We start from the raw sequence: 22,169 nt of genomic DNA on the forward strand, positions 1-22,169 counted from the left end.
TTTTAAAAAATTGCACAGAACAAAAGGATGCAATTGGTTCTAGGTTCTTTAAATTTTAATGACAGTAAGTATAAATGGAGGCCTTTGGATAACATCTATTCAGAGATAATTACACATTTTGATCACTGTATAATAATAATACGTTGCTGCGGTAATGGACTCTCGAGTCCGGTATGACCAGTGAGTGAGTAAGTAAGTAAGTAAGTATAATAATAACATGTTCTTTTACAGTTTCACTGAGGGGAAATAATGAATGTAACAAACTAATGAGTAGTGAGAATAATTTAAATGAAGTGTGAACCCTTTTAAATTGCAACCCTTCAGTAAAACAGATGTGAGAAAAGTATAAGACCTATGTAATAATAGTCAGTCCCTACAACAAAATAAAATAATAAATAGTATGTTAAACAATACCTATTCTACTGTGGTTACAAGTGCTACATGTAAGCATCATCATGTTCACTGGGGAGAGGGGCAAGAGAATAGATGTCCACCTTTGAAAGTAAGTTACAAGCTAACATCTAGTTATGCACCTTAGGACAGGACGGGGTACAGCATAAGTCTCTAACGTGGCCTCAGGAAAGAGGAAGGCATGTGGGCCACAGTAGATGAGTAAGCTACGCAATACAAAAATAATCTCCAGCTATAAAGGGAAGTAAGCTACTTTGAGAACAGAAAAGTGGTCGAAGGGTAGAAAGATACTCCCATCATGTACAAGATAATGCACCTCAATATAAAGTTGTCAGGTGGACCCTTTCGAAGGGGGACCTGTATCACAATGGGAGCAAAAGGAAATAAGGGGACATTATTACCGTGTCAGTTTGGGATTATATTGGAAGTATTTTTCTGCATTAAACAGTGTGTTCGACAGTCTCATGATGGTAGGGTGCTATTGTTATTCTAAGGCTTACTTCAAGATAGTAAGGCAGAAGAATTTAGCTGGATAGTCCAGTTCCTTGAAGTTCAATATTCTGCTAAGTGAAATGATGAGGACATGTGTGCCTGAGCTCTATTGTCTACATAAGGCACAGGGGAAACACTCCACTCACATTTATAGACAGCAGACAAACCTGATATATACCGAGGGGCAGTTAAATACCAGTTAGAGTGACAAGAATGTGAATCAGTATATTTGGGGATGACAGGTAGGAACTGCATAACAACATATAAAGAACACATAAGAAGCTGGAAGTATGAAAATAGCCATTCTACCTTTGCCGAACACCTGATAAAACATGGACATGAACCATCCAACATGGAACAAGACATGACAATTATTAGAGTGAACTATCACAACAAAAAGTTTCTGACATTACAAGAAAACTTTCATATACAAAGAGCCCTTGCAACAAAAAATACAGTACCTAATGACTAAATCCACGTAAGCAATAATTCTCTGATCATCTTAGCCATTAAAACAATAACAAACAAACATCTGAAATACAACCAGAATAAATAATTAATTAATCTTCTGCTCTCTCTCTCTCTCTCTCTCTCACACACACACACACACACTCACACACACACACACACACACACACACACACACACACACACAAATATCCATTTTAAAGAATCACACATGCTCTCACAAAGAACAACACTTGATATCATTATACATAACAAAATACGCACACACTCACACACACACACACACACACACACACAAACAAACAAAGGAAAATTATTAAACCACACGCACAACATCAACAAGACGAAAGACAAATACACAGCGAACACCACTCACTGTAAACACACATATGTTGATCACAAAACGAAAAGTGAAAGTGATAGAAGTGATGTGTTGTACCAAATGTGGGTTAAAGAATACCCCCCCCCTCCGCCACCCCCCCCCCCCACCCCCCCAGAAATTGGCCATCTGGAGCATGGGGACTAATGAACACATCTCCAGGTCCACACAAATGGGCTAACAGAATTTGAAATCGCAAGTAACAACGAAAATAATTTCACCTCATGAAATTTGTGCTACAAAGGTTGATTCTAATCTGAAAAATAAGAAAAGAGCACAACAAAATGTAACATAGTAACATATTGTAACTACTATGTAATACTGTTATTCTACAAATAAAAGAAACGTGTATAACGGGCCACTGAAGATGCTTCAAAAATAGAAGAAGTGAAATGCTTATGGAAACAAACAAACTGCTTTTCATTTAGTTGGATAGATGTAACATAGCTCCATGAATTATAAAGCAACTAAGGAAAGACAGAAAAGAGAAAAAAATGGCAATAATACAGCCTTATCAGCATTTCCCATTAAGTTATACAACAGTTTCAAGAAAAACCATCTCAAACTCCATAAGATCATCCAACACATTAGATTCAATAAGACTTGCAAAATAAATAATGTAATTCTGAGATACATTAATGTAAATGTCAGAAACAACTCTTTGGTAGCACAAAGAATGAAATCTTTTGCAAAAATGACTTGGTTAAAGAATGAAATGAACTCACTTTATACCAAGAAATTCATGCTTAATAGAATGTTATATGATGTACATCTTGAGTTATTAGCATTTATTAAGAACCCAACAGTGTGATCAACATAATACAAAAAATTGAACACATGACAGCAAGAACATTGCAATGTCCAAAAAAAAAAAAAAAAAAATAAATAAATAAATAAATCAGAACACTCACAAATAAAAATAACCAGGTAGAAAAGTACCACGAAGTATAACACACCCACCAGCATAAATTCCACCCGAATAGAAAAAAATCTGTTAGTAGAAACAGAAAGCATCCTGACAGAGGAAGAGAAACAAGAAAATGACACTATAAATATCAGGCTAACACAAGAACTAGTGAAGAAAGAAATAAACAACATAGTCTCCATGTCAAAAATAGAGCAAAACAGTAAACTTCAAACAGAAAACAACACCACTAAGAAATTAAAAGAAAAACTACAATCTAACAACATCCTAGTCACAAGGGCTGATAAAGGGAACAGCACAGTACTTATCAACAAAGAACAATATATACAAAAAAAAAACTAAGATTTCATCTCCTATAACAATATCACAAAACTGAAATCTGATCCAACATGTTTCCAGACATACATAAGAAACCACCTCAAACAAGAAGAGTACAAAATCATTCAGCAATAGCTAGTATCTTAAGTAACTTTCCAGACTGACAAAGGCATTGCAATGGAGGAAAAGGAGTATGAAGTCAAGATACCTGGGCCACAGAACTTCTGCAACTGCTTCCAAGATCCAAAAGGTAAAGTTTATAATCTGCTACTAACATAAGATGTACACAAATTGACCATTACAAACGCATGATACACTTCAAAGAATACTGTCAGGAGTGCCCCAAGAAGTGAGATAACACTGCTCTCATTCTCTATATGCCTAAATGATCTGGCAGACAGGGTGAGCAGCAATTTGCAACTGTATACAGGAAACCATTGTCTTCAACTGGCTGTAGAAGGGTACAGGATTAGTCAGACAGAATTTCTATTTTCTGTGATGAATGACAGCTTGCTCTGAATACAGAGAAACATAAGTCAATGCAGTTGAGTAGGAAAAATAACCCCATTATGTTTGATTAAGGTATTAGTAGTGTGCTGTGTGACAAAGTGACATTGATTAAATACCTAGACATGACATTGCAAAAGTGATATAAAATGGAACAAGAAGATAAAGACAGCAGTAGCGAAAGTGAATGGTCAACTTTGGTTTATTGGAAGAGTTTTAGGGAAATGTAGGTCATTTACAGAGGATATCATGTATAGAACACTTGTTGCAATCCATTCATGAGTGCTGCTCAAGTATTTGGGATTCCCAGCAGGATGGATTAAAGCAGTGCTTCCCACCATTAGTCCGAGTGCAATCATATGTTAGTTATCATTTCCCTCTGCCCCTCCGCTTTGCGCCTAGCTAAACTTTGGAATGAAAAGAATTTTCTTAGAATACTTATATTTTTAAAATGACAAAAGATAAATAATATTTAGTTTTTGTAAGCATTTTATTATACCATAAATTAATGAGAAAATTGGTACTGCTTCTTCCTAACAACCTTCTTTTTACATACTGATGATGTAATTCCCAGTGAATCATGAGTACTTCCTGCAGCTGCTTCTCACAAAAGAAAGCTGACTATCTGCATTGAGGACAGATGCTCATTAAAAATGTGTTTACTCTGTACCACTCCTTTTCCTAGCTACACTTGCTTCACCCACACCTTTCTCCCAGTTCAAAATCAACTAATGTGTGCATTATATTGTTTATAAATCACTTTTTTGCAGGATTCCCTACTTCTGATATTGCAGAAACAGGAAGACTTAAAGTTGCCAATGTTTTGTGTCTGCCACTGTCACCAATAACAATAATATTTATTTATTTATTTGTTTAGCCGTTTGGTGCATTTCAGTTGATATGTGTTGTATAATTACATATAGGCCTTGACATTTTGGTTATAGAGAGTGTCTGGGAAGTAGGGACAAATATTTAAGTGCTAAATTTATTGAAAATGTAATTTATTTTTTTAATAAACACATTAAGTAAGTTCTCCCATTTGTGTATGAAAAATTATATTCTCCACTTGACCATCCAAGGCCGAGTGACAATGACCAATGCATTCGTTGAAGTTCTAGATGACACGTTCACAAACATCTGGTGGGATACCATTAATAACCCTTATAATATCCTTCAATTGGTGTATTGTTTGTGGTTTGTTCACATACACTTTTGATTTCACAAATACCCACAAAAAGAGTTGCGAGGTGTATAATCGCATGATTGGTAGGCCATTTGTGGTTGCCAATCAAGGAGATAATTTTTTGAGAAACTTTTCAATCAGCAGAGCAATCAAATCAAGGGATGTGTGACATGTCTCACCATCTTGTTGAAACTAAAAAATCATCATTTTCTTCAACAAGAGGTAAAAACCAATCAGAAAGCATGGTTTGGTGATGGTCATCATTCACAGCTCCCTCATCATTTCCAAAAAAATACGGACCGATCCCTCCTCCCGCCCAGAACCCAAACCCACAGCCATGCATTGTGGATGCATTTTATCTTCCACAGTCACTCACAGATTTTCATTACCCCAAATTCTGCAGTTCTGCTTACTGATGTGCCCACTGAGGTGGAAGTGCACCTCAACTGAGAAAATTATTCTTTTTGTGAAGTTCTCATTCTCCGTTTGTCAAGCCAAGATCCAGTGAGCAAGTTGATGTGTCTTTCCATGAGCTGCAGACATCAGTTCTTACGTAAGTTGAATCTTGTATATACGCATTTTCAGATCTTTAGAAAGCATTTCATGCAGTGAACTTGGTGATAAATTCAATTGTTGAGCTTATTGGCATACCAATAGTCTGGGACTTACAGTCACATTGTCACACGACAGCCATGTTTTCTTGTGTTCAAAAGGAATGCAGTCGTCATGCTTTTTTTTAATGTTTGAAACAGAAACCGTGGTCTCAAACTTCCGGATCAACTACTGAACTGATGATTCGGATGGAATAGCATTACGTCCAAGTGTCACACGCAATTCATGGATGGTTGCCAAGGAACTTTCACTGTTTTTGTAATACATTTTTACCACTTGAATACGTTGCTCAGTTGTCATCTGCTTCATGACGGAAATAAACATCATACAACAATGCTCAACACACAAAAGCTGTCAGGCTACTAATGGGAGAAGATTGCAGATAACAAACAAGAAAAAGTCATGGCTGACAACCATCGTATGACATAATGCCCCAGAATTCAGATTTGTCCCTACTTCCCGGACACCCATTACAACAACAGCTTTCTACAGCTTATCATATTTATAGCACAAATTACAGTATAATACATTTATGATACTGTACAGTGCATTCAGTTCTTTTTCACAGTATATAACTATTTCCCCTACATTTAAAGTTACGTACATACATTCATATTGTATTGTTTTTTGAAATGAATTATTGTTACTTCTTACCATATTTTTGGGTTTTCCTTGCAATAATCAGTAAATTCATTTACATAGTAAAATGGACTTTTCTGCGGTATTTCTCTGACTGTGTGCTTAAAGGTATTACTGTTTTTATTCTGCTGATACTATTCAGAAGGCAACTGAATAGGTACATCACTGTAATAATAGGCTGGGCAGTGCAGTACTCATTACATAGTTACTGCTGTGTTGTGCTGTATAAGTTGGTTCATTTACTGTTGCAAAGTGAATAATGAAGCAACTTCTGGTCTATTGAGGGAACTACCTACAACTCGGAGGCCTTTTCAGGAGATATATTAGTATATATGATTATATGTCTCAACTTTGCTGTCGTAGATGCAAGGTATAAAGTACAAAGCATGTGTGCAGTGTGTGGACTGTGTGACAGAGACAGTCATACATTCATTTTACAAGCAGTAACCTCAACCATTTTGGGTAATGTGTTAACATTAGTATTTGAAAAAAATTACATAATCAGTATTATACTCTTGCAAAATAGTGACAATAGTAATGAACTCTTAAAAATGATTTAGTTTTATGACTGAAACACAGTTGAACCCCTTTATTTTTATCCCTTACAAAATTTCATTTTACCCCTTAGGCGGTCATTATTCCCGTATTAGCAACCACTGGATTGAAGGAAGACATTGAAACAGTTCAGTAATGTGCTGTTAGACTAAATCAATACACAAGTGTTAGAGACATACTTTGTGAACTCAAATGGGAATCCCTGGAAAGAATGAAACACTATTGAGAAAATTTAGGGAACAGGTTTTTGCAGCTGATCACAGAACAATTCTTCTGCTGTCAACATACATTTTGCATAAGGACGAAGAAGGCAAGATAAGAAAAATCAGGGCTCATAAGCATGAATATAGACAGTTATTTTTCCCTCTCTCCATTTGCGAGTGGAACAGGAAAGCCAATGACTAGTAGTGGAATGTGGTACCGTCCGCCATTCACTATACAGTTCATTCTGGAATATTTATTTAGATGCAGACACCTAAATAGACTACAATATCTTCTTAATGTTTGGAAAAATACACAAACACATCCATACAAGCATAACTCACACAGAGTGCTGGGCCCTACTGCAGTGAGCAGTGATCATGGCTGTCGTGGATAGTGGTTAGCATAAAAGAAATAAGAAGGGGAAGGAATTACAGAGTAGGTTTGGAGGGGGAGTCTGTAGAGATGTGGGCTACTAGATGCATCATCAGTTGGCTGTGTTGAGGTTGGAGGGGATGGGGAGGGCAAAGGGGGGAGGGAGCAGTGGAGGAGAAAGGACTAGGCAGTTGCACTGAGTGGCATAAAGTGTGTGTGAGGCTGGAGTGGGAGCAATGAAGAGCATAGGGACAACTGGAAGACAGGAACTAATGAAGGTTGAGGCCAAGATGATTATGGAAACAAAGGATACATTGCAAGTAGAGTTCCTAACTGCAAAATTTAAAAAAGCTAGTGTTGGCGGGGAGAACCCAGAGGGCACAGGCTATGAAGTAATTGTTAAAATTAAGCACAATGTGTTGTATGGCATGCTTGGCAATTAGGCAGTGCAGCAGTTCGTGACCAACTACATCCTCAACCAGAAGTACATCTCATATGAAAGCATTACCTACAAACAAAATCACAGTATAGCCATGGGCACCCACATGGCACCATCCTACACCAACCTTTTCATGGGCCATCTACAGGAAACCTTTCTAGCCACCCAGAATCCAAAACCCCTCACCTGGTTCACATTCAATGATAACATCTTCAAGCTGTGGATTAAAACTGAGAACGCCCTATCTAAATACCTCCAGAACCTCACACCTTCTCCTCCATTTGCTTACTCAGTTCTCCTCAACCCAAGAAGACATCTTCCTCAATGTCATCCTCCACTTTAAGAATCGCTCCACGAGTACCTCCGCCCATATCAAACCTACTAACCAACATCAATACCTCCATTTTAACAGCTGCCATTCATTCCGCAACAAGAACCCCCACCTTGATTCTTCCCACCAACACCAGCTTTTCTGAACTGCACAGGTGGGAACTTTTTCTGTAACTTATCCTTCTGTAAATTTTGATGAAGCCAATTGTATGAAAAATACTGAAAGGCTAATAAAAATATTCTATTCTATTCTTCATTCCTGTAACCCACCCTGGCTTCAACTTTTGCTGATCTCTGCCCTCCACCTGCCTCTATGCTCTTCCTTGTTCCCACTGCATAGTCCTTTCTCCTTCTATGGTTCTCTCCTCTACCCTGGTAACTGTTCACTGTCAAATTCTTTACAACATTTCACCCCTGAAAAGAGGCTAAGAAATGGAATTTGTCTGAAATAAACTGGTTAGCATCTTTTAAAGCTCAGTGTTGCAACTTTGGCGAGGAAACTTATTATTTAAGTTCACACGCCTTAATAAAGCACTTGTATGTCCACTCACAAATAATTTCAAATTTTCCAACTTACTAACATCCTATTGTAACATTTGTTCCATAAACTGACTGTCAGAACTCAGCTGTCACATAATTTTCTGTTAGATCATTTGCCACATCCAACTGAGGTGCAGTTTTGTAGCCACCATGGCCGTAAATTTCACATAGCAGAGAATGGTATCATGCTTTCTTCTTTTTGTCTGTTTGTGGTAGATGCTCTTTGAGGCTGTCTTCATGTGCGCAGGTAGACACCTCTTCCTGTAGAATAGGTCATAAAGTCTCTAACTTTATTTGCTTTGTCACTTTCAATTATTTCCTCATCTTTAATCAAAACAATTTTATCCATTTTGTCTTAATGTATTGCATCAATTCTCTTCAGTTTTCCTTCCCTCTGTCTGAGAATGATTTCCGTATTTCCTCTGTAATACGTTCTGCCTCAAGCAAGAACTTCAGTGCATGTTGTACGCTACATATAAGTAGCTTCTTATCTTTCTGCTGTACCTTATTGTCCCTCCTAATGAGGGGAGTTGTTGAATTTAATGTGAAAGAGGCACTCTGCTTCCAGCTAAAGCAACATTTACAGCAGTCACAGGATGATTCTACAGTCACATCAAGAGATGTGGCTGCTATCACTATCAAGAACCCAGCCCGTAGGTGGATCCTCATATCCAGTGAAACAGCATGGCCAGTTCAGCTGCCCATGGATGCCTGTTCTTCATAATACAGGTCTGACACACTTTTCCACTGTCCCAAAGTGATGCACAGCATCTTCCTGCAGGTCATGTAATAAATTGACTATACGGTGGACTTTCTGGAGGCCCTCTGCCTGCTATTTCTGTAGCTTCTTCATCTGTTGTGTTGAGGCATGTTACAGCACAGTGTATAGTCCAGTGTCATGTTAACTGGCCCAGCACCAATACGTAGATCAACATGACAGTCTGTGAATTTACAGTCTGTGTAGAAAACTGGTCTTTGTCATCCCACTACTATTTGCTTTGGCCAATCCAACAGCACTCTTGGGAGCCCATATATATGAGTTACACTGGCCCTTGGACTCCTGATGCGGATGCTTTATTCAATGTTCCACATCTGGCCGGCATGCCTTGATGTCTGCCAGCATTGTGATGGATGCCATCACAATGCTGGCAGACATCAAGGCAATGGCAATTGTTGTATTAATGGTGCACCAACTATGAACATTTCTGACAAAGATTTTCAGTTTACCTCCCATCAGTGGGAACAGCATTCAGCACCTCATAATCAGTCAGTTTCACTAGAACACAAATCCAGGCTTTAGAGATAAGGGAGGACCTTCGAGCCACAAATTAAAAAGGCACTTAAAAGACTTAGACAAGCTTCCTCACAAATTATACTGACTACTGATAATGTAGACCAGTCCATATCTTACACAGCTGTTTTCACCACATAATGCAGTATCTCCTGCACCTGCAGCATCCAGTACCACAAGCCAAGTGACAGCTTTTCCATGCTGGATTATAGGTCCAGGTATGGACATTTGGATTCATGTCAGAATGGATACCAGAAACAGTCATCACCTACCAAGGACATCAGACGTTCTCCACCACAGTCAAAGACCTGCATATGCCAACATAATAGCCCAGGGCTGCAACTATCAGAACTTGATGACTACAAACAATGTCCTTGACATGCAATCCCTTTTCCAACTACTACACAGCACAATTTCTATAGCCACTAATGACCCAACTATCTGTCACCACTTTTTTGCACAGGCCTCCCATCCATGAGGAGTGATAACATAAACAATTATGGGCTCTAATGGACATGGACAGCTCTTACTGACACATCCAGCTCTCTGGTATTTTCTGCAGTGGACTCATACCAGCCTTGAACATCACCTTTGATGATACTAAGTAAAGTCAAATTTGGCACACCCTTACAAGCTCCATGAAGGAGCCTTTGCAGACACTTCAGCTATTGCTCCTATCACTGGTTCAGATTTTATTCCAGCCATTATTGTACTTATGGATCAGTTACTGGTGGGAGTGATTTAGTATACTTGGTGGATTGCAAGATGCAAGAGTTGACTGCACTCAGTTGACCAACTAGTGCACCACTAGCATGTGACTGCAGTCATTGCATGACAAGTTTCATTAGCAATAACTGCTGTGTTTACTGTTGAATACTATGCCTATCTTCATGGTGAGACAGAATTCTGATCTATGCTACTGACTATCTTCCTGCCTGGCCTTCTTTTCAGTAGGTTTGTGTTAAGCCGGTATTTAACTTGTGTTATGGTTTGGATTGTCCTGGAATGTTCTTGAACCTGTTTGTGATTTATCCTATCATAATTCCACTATTACAGGCTTCCTGTGTCATGTATCTACTTATGCTCATCCTGGGCTACAATCAAAGAGCTTAGGTAAAGTTGAGTGGTGCAAACAGATATAATAATTCTTGTCTTCCTTTTTCTTCTGCCTTCTAATTCCCCCATGTTGCTTGTTGTTTACTCCCTGGTCCCCTGTCCCTTTCATTATTTAGTTAGTCTAAAATGGCTTTACAACTATTACTTCTAGTACTATAATTTACATGGTTACTGTACTGCCTTGGACCTTGTACCACGATTTATTTCCTTGCTGTCTATACATTAACTCTTCTGTTGTCTTCACATTCATATATTGTCTATATAATTTCCACTCTCTTTCATATGATAGTTTACACAACTGACAGAGAATTTCAAATGACTGCAGTCTTTACTAATTTACATCTCATTCATCTCTCAAGAGCCTGTCTTTACGATTCATTGTCTACTGTTTCTGACATATATCACTTGACAGATATTTTCTCTCTCAATTTCTATTCGTGTTAGAAACTGATGACTATGCAAACATTTTACTAAAGGTAATTGGAGCAAAATCAATAATTGAATATATTTAACTGAAAAACTTTAGAAGCAAGTTATAACTTACATCACGAACAACAGCAAGTAGGTTCACTGACTCTCCCCGCATGCTGGACCCGTTGCTGTGTATGTCAGCAAGAGTATAGAAATCTGTTGGGGGCTTTGTTGTAAGATTCAGCAGAGGCTCAAATGCACTGCAGTCATCTCCTCCATATAACTTCAAGGAATTTTGGTTTTCAGAAACTGTCAGCTGACATGGACTGCAAGTGCAATAAAATTTGTAATCAATACTTGAACTGCTGGTAATTTATTAATTATTAATCCCCTGTATCTCATCAGAAACTAATTAACTAAGATTTAGGGCATGTAAATAAAGACTTATAACAAAATTATTACTGTGTAAGGTGAAAAAACCTAAGCAAACCAACAAATTAATAGATATTTAAGAAAAACTAAAAATCTTACATAATATGAGATAAACAATGCATTTTGATAATTCAATGGTAAGTGATAGATGCTTTAAAGATTACATAAAGATTATAAGTTTTTGTACCATATTGAGCTACAACCAAAGCACACTAGCACCAAACTGTTCAGTCATAATAGTACTGCCAAATAATCTTGCAAAGATTATTATCACAATATCGATTTAAAATATAATGAATACAACATGATCAAATGAAGCAGGGTAATGAATATTTTTTTAAAAAGAATCTGGATGTTCTAAAATGTGTAACTATTATACTGGTAAGAATATAATAGAGGGAAACATTCCACGTGGGAAAAATATATCTAAAAACAAAGATGCTGTAACTTACCAAACGAAAGCGTTGGTATGTTGATAGGAGACAATAAAAAACACACAAACCCACACACAAATTTCGAGCTTTCGTAACCTAAGGTTGCTTCATCAGGAAAGAGGGAAGAAGAGGGAAAGACGAAAGGATGTGGGTTTTAAGGGAGAGGGTAAAGAGTCATCCCAATCCCTGGAGTGGAAAGACCTAAGGTAAGTCGTTTCACTCCCGGGATTGGGATGACTCCTTACCCTCTCCCTTAAAACCCACATCCTTTCGTCTTTCCCTCTTTCCTGATGAAGCAACCTTAGGTTGCAAAAGCTCGAAATTTGTGTGTGGGTTTGTGTGTTTTTTATTGTCTCCTATCAACATACCAACGCTTTCGTTTGGTAAGTTACAGCATCTTTGTTTTTAGATATATTATACTGGTGATTTATAGATGGTTGACAGTTCTTACAGGTTACTGCTAGATTAATGACCTGCCATCATTTATTAGCTCTTGTAGCCTACAGTACTAGATCCAGACAACACAACTTGCCTTCATAGTAGTAATGACCTCAGTAGCCTTGGTAAGTGTGTTGAAAGGATAAGCACTCAAGCATCTTATTGGTTTAGTGGATTCTTGCTGAGTGGAAACAAAATTCAGTAGATGGTTTTTACTCTAAAACACAAGCTTCCCTTAGATGACCCAATTCACACTAAGTTTTTGGGGGTATATTTAGATCGTAAATTGTCTCGGAGTCGACGTGTAGAATATATTAGTATTAATCTGTTTAAAACAATTTATGTGTTATGGCAACTTATGTACTGCTTGAAATATGTATTACAACATCCTAGGTTTCATTTTTCTGAAGTATATCATATGCTACTATTTTGTGGAGCAGCCCTATTTGTGTGCATGACACCTTAATACTGCAGAAGAGAGCCACTATTGTAATTACTGGTTCTTTACATACAGCCCACTATAAACCTTTGTTTTGTGAACAAAAAAATCATTATGGTAATAAACTTTTATTTTTCCTATTTATTTAGCCATCTTTAGACATTGTACAATATATATACAACACTTTTTATATAAGTATTGACGTATTTATAAGCAGATATAAATAGCCATCTCAATACCTATGTGATCTACATAGTTCCATATATTTTTAATAAAATGCTCACTTGTGGTATAGTGCCAGTGTTCTTGCAAGTACACTTTATGAGTTTTTTCTGAAAGAGTGGATGTTATTTATTTCTTCAATTTCCTGTCTAAATTTATTATATTCTTTTACACATTGATATAATGCACTGTTTTGTTTCTCCTACTTTTTTCTTGTGCTGATGAAGTCAGTGACCTGACCCTGTGCTATGGTTGCAGTTTGTATTAATTTTTTTATGTCTTTTTTATGTAGCCTATGATCTGGAGTATGAACTTGCAAGAAACAGTCAGAATATTTTTGTATGCTTCAGACAGTTATGGAAGCAACCAGTTGTGAAAGATTCATTAAGGTTTTCTGTTAATGTGGCTTTGAGGCTGTTTATGTATTCTTTTGACAAACACAAACACACACACAGGGATATCATTTAGGCCTGTTGAGTTTTTGCTTTTTCTTGCCTTGTAACATTTCATACTTCATCCTCTACTGTAAGAAGCATACCACTGAATGTACATCTACGTGGTTACTGCAATTCACACAGAAAAATGAACATAAATCCCTCTGTGGGAGCTCTAATTTCCCTTATTTTATCATTACGATCATTTTTCCCTTCATAGGTGGACATAACAAAATACTTTTGCGTTCAGAGGAGAAGAGTGGTGATATTGTCTCAATTAAAAATGACTTGTCCGTCATCCAAACTCACATATCATACCCATGACACCCTCTTGCCTATTTCACAACAATACAAAATGAACTGCCTTTCTTTGAACTTTTTCGATCTCATCTGTCACACCTATCTGGTAAGGACCCACACTGTGCATCAGTACTCCAGAAGATGACAGAGAAGAGTAGTGTAAGCAGCGTATTTAGATTAGTTGCACCCTATAAGTGTTCTATCAATGAAACACAGTTTTTGGTTCATCTTCCCCTACATTATCTATGTGATCCCTAGGTATTTAGTTGTGCAGACAGCCTTTGAATTTGTATGATTTATCATGTAACCAAAATTTAACATATGCATTATTTATTTATCCATAAAATCATCCTCATGATATGGAATACAACTTATAGCAATACACAGCTGAAGGAGCATAAACCTTTTTTTACATCGATTTCTAAATACGCATCCCTTTTAAAGGACAGTATATACATACATTCACATTACAATACTTTCTAAGCAGCAACCTCTATTTTAAAGTACAAAGTCAACCTGAGAATTGCTATTATTTAACCAACTTCGCTATGTCTGACAGATATGACTGAAACCATTCATTGGAGACTCCTCTTATACTGTAAGCATCTAGTTCACATAGGAGCAGTGTGTGATTGATCAGATCAAATGTCTTTGCCAGATCAATGAAAAGTCCAAATGCATAGTGTTTTTCATTAAATGCAGTATTATCTGATCAGTAAATGAAAAGGGAGCCTCATGGATGGATTTATTTTTATGAAGGTCAAACTGTTGTGCTATTAGGATGGAGTTATTATCAAGAAAGGTCATTACTCAAGTATATACAATTTTTTCCATTATTTTGGACACATCTGCTTTTCCCCTTTCTTGTATAATGGATCTATCTTGGAAGTTTTCAGTGGTTGAGGGAAAATGCTTGTACCCATTGAGCAGTTTTCATCAGCAACCTGTTTTATTACACAGCTAGATAAACCATCAAGGCTATGTGATGGAGTTTTTCATGCTCCTAATAACTGTGAGAACCTCCTCCAGAGTTCCAGATATTATAAAAAGTGACTGTCAGATCTTTTACACTTTGGAGGGAAAGATGTTGGTGGAGAGTGACAAACTGAAAGATACCTAGCAATTCCAGAAAAGTGTTTACTGAATTCATCACAAGTGTGTTTGGTGTCTGTTATTTGTTGGTCATTATACTGAAGAGATTCTGTTGTTTTCTGTTTGACATCACTTTGTAAATTTTTCTGGCAGTATCCCAAATGGCTTTACATTTTTTGATAGACCCGTTTATGTAGGCTTTATTTGCTACTTGTTTTGCTTTAGATATTAATTTACAGAGTACCTTCTTGGGCAATTTGAAATAACTGTGGAAATTTGGATCATCTGTTTTCATACATTGCACAAAGTGTGACCTCTTTGTCTTACATGACATTCTTATACCCTTTGTGATCCACCTATTATGAGTTTTCCTGGCTGAATGTTGTATTTTGATTTGTTTTACTTGCAAGGGCACATTGAAATTATGACCCACTATGTCAAGGAATTGTGAAGTTTTCTTATCAATGTAGATAGCTTTTTGTGTTATTGAGTACGGCAGAAGTGAATCGACGACAGTTGTTCAGCGTGCATTTCGAACAAAGTATGGTGTTAAACCTCCTGATAGGTGGTGTATTAAACGTTGGTATAAACAGTTTACAGAGAATGGGTGTTTGTGCAAAGGGAAAAGTTCTGGACAGCCGAGAACGAGTGATGAAAATGTAGCACGCATCCAGCAAGCATTTGTTCGCAGCCCAGGAAAATCGACTCGCAGAGCTAGCAGAGAGCTGCAAATTCCACAACCAACTGTATGGAGAGTCCTACGAAAAAGGTTAGTTATGAAACCTTATCGTCTGAACTGAACGTCAACTACCCGAGGCGATGGATCGGCCGCCAGGCAGCCCGTGACAGAGCACTTCATCACTGGCCTCCAAGAAGCCCTGATCTTACCCCCTGCGATTTTTTCTTATGGGGGTATGTTAAGGATATGGTGTTTCGGCCACCTCTCCCAGCCACCATTGATGATTTGAAACGAGAAATAACAGCAGCTATCCAAACTGTTACGCCTGATATGCTACAGAGAGTGTGGAACGAGTTGGAGTATCGGGTTGATATTGCTCGTGCGTCTGGAGGGGGCCATATTGAACATCTCTGAACTTGTTTTTGAGTGAAAAAAAAACCTTTTTAAATACTCTTTATAATGATGTATAACAGAAGGTTATATTATGTTTCTTTCATTAAATACACATTTTTAAAGTTGTGGTATTCTTTATGAATCACCCTGTATACTGAGTGTCTCGTTGAGGTCTTTACAGACCGTAATTACCCTCGCAACCTAGTACAAAAACAAATCTCCCATGCCTTATGTTTCCAGTCACCTACCACCTCCCAAAGTCCCACTGTTGGGCCGCAGAGGAGTATTTCCCTTGTAACTCAGTACCACCCAGGACTGCAGCATCCGAATTACATTCTCGCCAGGGTTTCAACCACTGCACAGTGTTTCCTGAAATGAGAACTGTCCTGCCCACTATCCTTACCCCCACCCCCTGCCCCCACCCACCCCCCCACCCACACCCACCCGCCCACCCACCCACCCACCCACCCACCCACCCACACACACACACACACACACACACACACACACACACACACACACACACACACAGTGGTTTCCTCTGTCCATCGAATCCACGCAATATCCTTGCCCATCACTACACAACCCCTGCTCCCAACCCCTTGCTCATATCTCTGTAATAGACCTAGATGCAAGACCTGTCCCTTACATCCTCACACCACCACCTATCCCATCAAAGGCAGGGCTACCTGTGAAACCAGTCATGTGATCTACAAGTTGAGCTGCAACCACTGTGCTGCACTCTGCGTGGGCATGACAACCAACAAGCTGTCTGTCCACATGAAAAGCCACCAACAAACTGTGGCCAAGAAACAACTGGACTACCCTGTTGCTGAACATGCAATTCAACACAACATTCTTCACTTCAGTGACTGCTTCACAGCCTGTGCCACATGGATCCTTACCACCAACACCAGATTTTCTGAACTGTGCAGATGGGAACTCTCTCGGCAAAATATCCTACATTCCTGTAACCCTCCTGGCTTCAACCTTTGTTAGTCATTGTCTTCAACCATCTAGTCACTTTACTGTTCCATTCCAGCACTACACAGCCCTCTATTCCCTCAAAGCACTCATTCTTTTTACTTCTCTCCTTTTCCGCTACTCCCACGCTCTCCCGATTGCACCCAGCTGCCCTACCCTCTCTCCATCTTGTCTCTGCATGCTTCCCAGCAGCATTTTTCTGTCCCCCACCCCTGCCCTGCTATTCCTCCCCCTCCCTGCCCCAGCCTCCTCCTTACCCCCACTGAGTTGCCTCCCCCATAAGCCCGCTGCTCGCAGTCTGGCTCCAGCTGCCAGAGACTGTGCCATGTGTGTGTGAGTTGCATTTGCATGAATTTGTACATGTGTGTATGTTGTCTACTTTTGACAAAGGCCTTATTGGCTAAAAGCTTATTTTGTAATAGTCTTTTTGTTGTGCCTATCTGGAATTCAGCATCTCTGCTACGTGGTGGATGGCAACTATCCTTTTCATAATATTGTTATATTCCATCCTGAATTTTCCATTGTTTAATTTATCATGGTTCGATGTTTCATCAAACATACTAGCTTTCAGTCCATGGTTAAAACTTTAGACATCTCAATGAGCTTGGCCATTCAAATTGGGATTGTAAGGCACAAACGTTAAATTTTCCCTCAAAATTGCTTTACTAACTAATTTGGGCTCACTGTCTGACTGTCACTTTAGGAAGACCAAACTGAACAAACAAAAGTATTAATGCATCACTAGAGCAAAAGCGTTGGTAGAGGACATTCTGATTATGGTACTTCTGGCCACTTTCTGGGGTCATCCAATATGATTAGATATGTGGTCTTAGAAAACTTTGTGAAATCAATATGAATTCACTCCCATGACTCTCTTGGCAGTTCCTGTGGGTAGTGAGGGGCCTTGGCTGGAGCCCTACTGACTCTTGAACGCCTGTTGCAGGTGGCTGTGATTTGTTTCTATTTCTTTATTCAATCCTGGCCCCCATACAAAGCTTCAAGGTACAGACTTTGTTTTAGTGATTGCCATAAGGTCCAAGAATATTTCTTACGAAATCTGAGGTCTTAGACTATTTGGGATTACAATTCTCCCCCTTCTAACAATACAGTTATGATCAATAGAGTACTCATTGCAATGATTTGAATACTCTAAGAATATCTGGCACCTTGTCTGGCCATTGGCCATTTTGACACATTTCAACATAACAGACAGTATTTTATCTTTGACAGTCTCTTAGGTAATTTCTTTAACTGTAACAGAGGCACCATCAAACATGAGGAAATTTACATGTACAGCACTATCATCAGTTTCAAATCATCCAAGTAATGACAATCTTGATAAACAATCAGTATTACTAGTTTCATCAGTTTCAGATAAAAATTCTCCTGTCACAAATGGAAGACAGTGAAACTTCGGAACTGAAGTTATAGATGAGTGATTTATGATACACTATCACAGTAAAGTGATGTCCCCTAGATACAGATTGCTGTGGCACATGTTCTGTAAAGCGCTGACAACCGACCATCTGTGAGCCACTGCATTTTAAGTCCCGCAACTCTGCACTGCCAGCAGCTGATCATTGGTCTGCAACTAGAAGTCAGCTAGCGGGCAGAGGGTGATACTAGTGGCCACACTGAGCCAGCAATCAACACAGCAACAGCCAGTGGCGCACTCCAATCGGACTATGTTATGCATCCACCGACAAGGGAACAAGCGAATAAGAAATCTTCAGGTATCCACACAGCCAGGTTTTAAGACCACACTCTGACTGCAACTGGCAGTTCATAAATTCACTGAAGACTGATGTTCACCTCCTAAGTTGTCACCACTGCTGCTGCTTCCCCGTCCGCTGCTCTCCGCCATCAATGTTGCACTTCTGGGGTGGGTCCTGCTTGGGCTTGGAACAATTTTCAGTAGTGACCACTGAACTTAGACAAACTTTCATATCCGATGACGGATATGGACTTTAGCTCAGAATCCAGGCAGAACATAGTACGCGTTAGGGCAGTGACTTTGCTTGTTGTTGTCGTCTTCTTCCCCCCTCCCCCTTTCCACCAAGCAGTGCTGCTTGTCTATTAGCTCTGACAAATATATAGAAATGTTGCTGCTCTCAAATCAGTTGGCCACTGTATTGTCCATGGTAATGCCTAAAATCTGGTGTTCTCGATACACTCTTGACACTGGAAATTTTAGAAAATGTAACTCCCAAATGATTTTCAATATGGAATCTCCCATGTGTCTGGCTTCAACTATCACTCTGTGTTCAAAGTCTGGTAATTCACCTTCATACAGCCATATTCACGATGGAAACTTTTCACATGAATGCCTGAGTACGCAAGACAACTCTGCCAGTGCACTGCTCTTTTATACCTTGTGTACATGATGCCATCACCACCTGCATATGTGCATATCACTGTCCCATGACCTATGTCACCTCAGTGTATGCCATATATGTTGATACTTGCAAACTCACTCATCAAAAATTATAGGTGCTTCCAATTGAACTAGAATCATAAAAATTGGTAATAAGCAATGTTTCACAGTACAAATAAAGCAAAAATAAAAAAAAAAACATTAATTTGGAATTAGATCACACTTTTTTGCTCATCTGTCTTTCAGTACCCTTTTTCCTCAGGAACAGATAGAGTTATCAAATTGAGATTTATGTCAGATACTAAAGTCTATGGTCCCTTGGCAGTGTAAAAACTTAAGCTTCAAGACAATGCAATCAAAATATATGGTCTTTTGTAAAGACCCCTTTTTCTCAGGAATGGGCAGAGGTTTCAAATTGAAATTTATGTCAAATATTAAAGAGTACTGACACTTAGCAGGACACATAATTTAAGCTTTTAAGTCAATGCAATCAAAAGATATGGTGATGTATGTCACATATTTTGAGGCTTGCAAACTCACTCATCAAAACCTATACATGAATTGTCTACAGGGTGATTCACGAGGAGTGTCACATAATTTGTGAGTTGATTCTACATGTGAAACCAAGAAAGTCCAATGAACATGCATCTGACTTTTGATTGTTACAGAAATGTAGCGGGTCAAAGACTATACATATCTGTGAACGATTATGAAGACAAGTGTGAATATTACTAACCGAAATGCTGTGTAGGTGCTGTGGTGAACAGAATAATGGTGGAACAGACGACTGATCCATCCTACAAGTGGTGTTCAAAAAACCCCCACCCATCTCAATGCACTTCTCAACATGCAGGAGGGTGTGTTGTGTTGCACATCAAACATTACGTTCTGTACTTTCATTTAAAAAACCTACCTGTTACCAACTGTTCGTCTAAAATTGTGAGCCATATGTTTGTGACTATTACAGCGCAATCTGTCACAAAGCAAAAAAAGTGGACCAACTAAAACATTCATATTTCTTTATGTACTACACGAATATGTAATAAAAAATGGGGGTTTCTATTTAAAAAAACACAGTTGATATCCATTTGACCTATGGCAGCACCATCTAGAGGGCCAACCATAGCACCATCTGCTTTCCCCCTTCAAGCTAGACAAGTTTCATTCTTTGTAGTTTTTTCGTTTGACGCTTATTTCGTGAGATATTTGGCTCAGTCACGATCAATGGACCTGTATAGGTGACTTTCTCTCTTCATAAATTTCTTCTGTCTTTGGTAAAGGACATTAAGAAATGACAAGGTTAGGATTAATAACAGTTAGCTTAAAATCCCCACAAATTCTCACTTTTGGCATTTGCCCTTTAGCCAACTGAATGATAGGCACAATAGATGTTGCGTGTCTAACTCTGGGTAATTTCTCGTCTGACAACTTGACAAGGATTTTTTCCTCAACACTATATTCCATGTTCCATTTTCTACAAGAAATTGGTGAGCCAGAGGAATTGACCTGGTACCTAGGGTAACTGGCTGAGCCCCTTGTTTTAGCACTAGGATACCTGTGGCACCATTGAAGATTCTTGGCCTTTTATGAAGACCTCAGGATATCCCTTCACAAGTTTTTTCAATGACTCTATTTCTGGGCGGCAAGATTGTCCCAATTAAGTGGAATGGATCTAAGACAGTTTCTCTTCAGTACAGTGGTGCTAGCCAATGACTACAACATGTAATGGCAAAGAATAGCTTACTTTGTCAACTTCAGCAACAATATTAACCAGATGTTCAAAGCCCTTTACATGAGTGTAAGCTTACTGGATAATTTTTGTACTGATTTTGCACAACATATCTTACAGGAAACATTTGCACCATTCCTTATATGTCATACATGTGGCATGTGCACCTGTAACCAACTCAAAAGGAATTTTCTTTCTATCCACAACTAACTCTAGAACAGAGCCATCATCTACTTGTTTAATGATGCTACTTTTATACACTGAGACTTGGTCTGGCACAGTGGAACACATACCAATGCCATAACACTTCTGTGCATACTACATTCTCGTTGTCAGTTGCCTGGTTTTATATTGGATTGCTCAGTAATACACAGATATGAAAAGTGTACAATTTTTTTCGCTATCTACATGCTTCCACACACACCAACAACTATAACACAGATAATAACAACATAGCAAAGAACATGAGAAGGCTACTTGAACTAAGGTACCATTGCTAACTTCACTAGCAGATACAATACAGGCAGCTTTACTTTTATTATTTTCAGAATGTATCAGTCCATCATTAGCTGAATTTTTGCAGTATAGAGTGCCTTTCTAAAGATTTTTTGCAGTTTTGGTAATTGTGCAATACTGCTGGATCACTGTATTTGTTTTTAATAAAGCTGAGATAGTAACAAGTTTGTGCAGGTATCTAATTCCTTTAGTAAACTTTTTGGTGGACATTTCAGTAGACATTAATTCTGGGGGGATGCTTCTTCAAATTTTAGCATAAGTAATGTCATGAAATTGGAGAACTCCCTTTTGACATTTGTTTATACATAGGCTTCTTCCAATCCAGCACATCCTAACAGTAAGAGAATTTTTGCAAAACCAGTTTAGAGTAAGATATTTTATATTCATGCAGTTTGTGTGGTTTTCCAACAGAAGCTTTTACTTTTATAATTTGACATAGATTGTCTGACATTTTTAACAATTATGACACCATTTTCTCTATCTACTTGATTAATAGAAGATGCTGAGTGTG

The 22,169-nt window shown here is 38.4% G+C and overlaps 1 protein-coding gene across 1 annotated transcript in view; it reads right to left on the bottom strand.

Annotated features, from left to right (window-relative positions):
• LOC126474628 (meiosis-specific with OB domain-containing protein) overlaps window positions 1-22,169 on the bottom strand; it is a 236,203-nt gene that overhangs the window by 178,821 nt on the left and 35,213 nt on the right. The window contains exon 4 of the mRNA XM_050102107.1: window positions 11,326-11,518. Within this exon, the coding sequence (XP_049958064.1) occupies window positions 11,326-11,518 (193 nt within the window). The remainder of the gene's footprint in view (window positions 1-11,325; window positions 11,519-22,169) is intronic.

The sequence above is a fragment of the Schistocerca serialis genome, chromosome 4, assembly GCF_023864345.2.
Source record: "Schistocerca serialis cubense isolate TAMUIC-IGC-003099 chromosome 4, iqSchSeri2.2, whole genome shotgun sequence".
In the NCBI taxonomy this organism is placed as follows: domain Eukaryota; kingdom Metazoa; phylum Arthropoda; class Insecta; order Orthoptera; family Acrididae; genus Schistocerca; species Schistocerca serialis.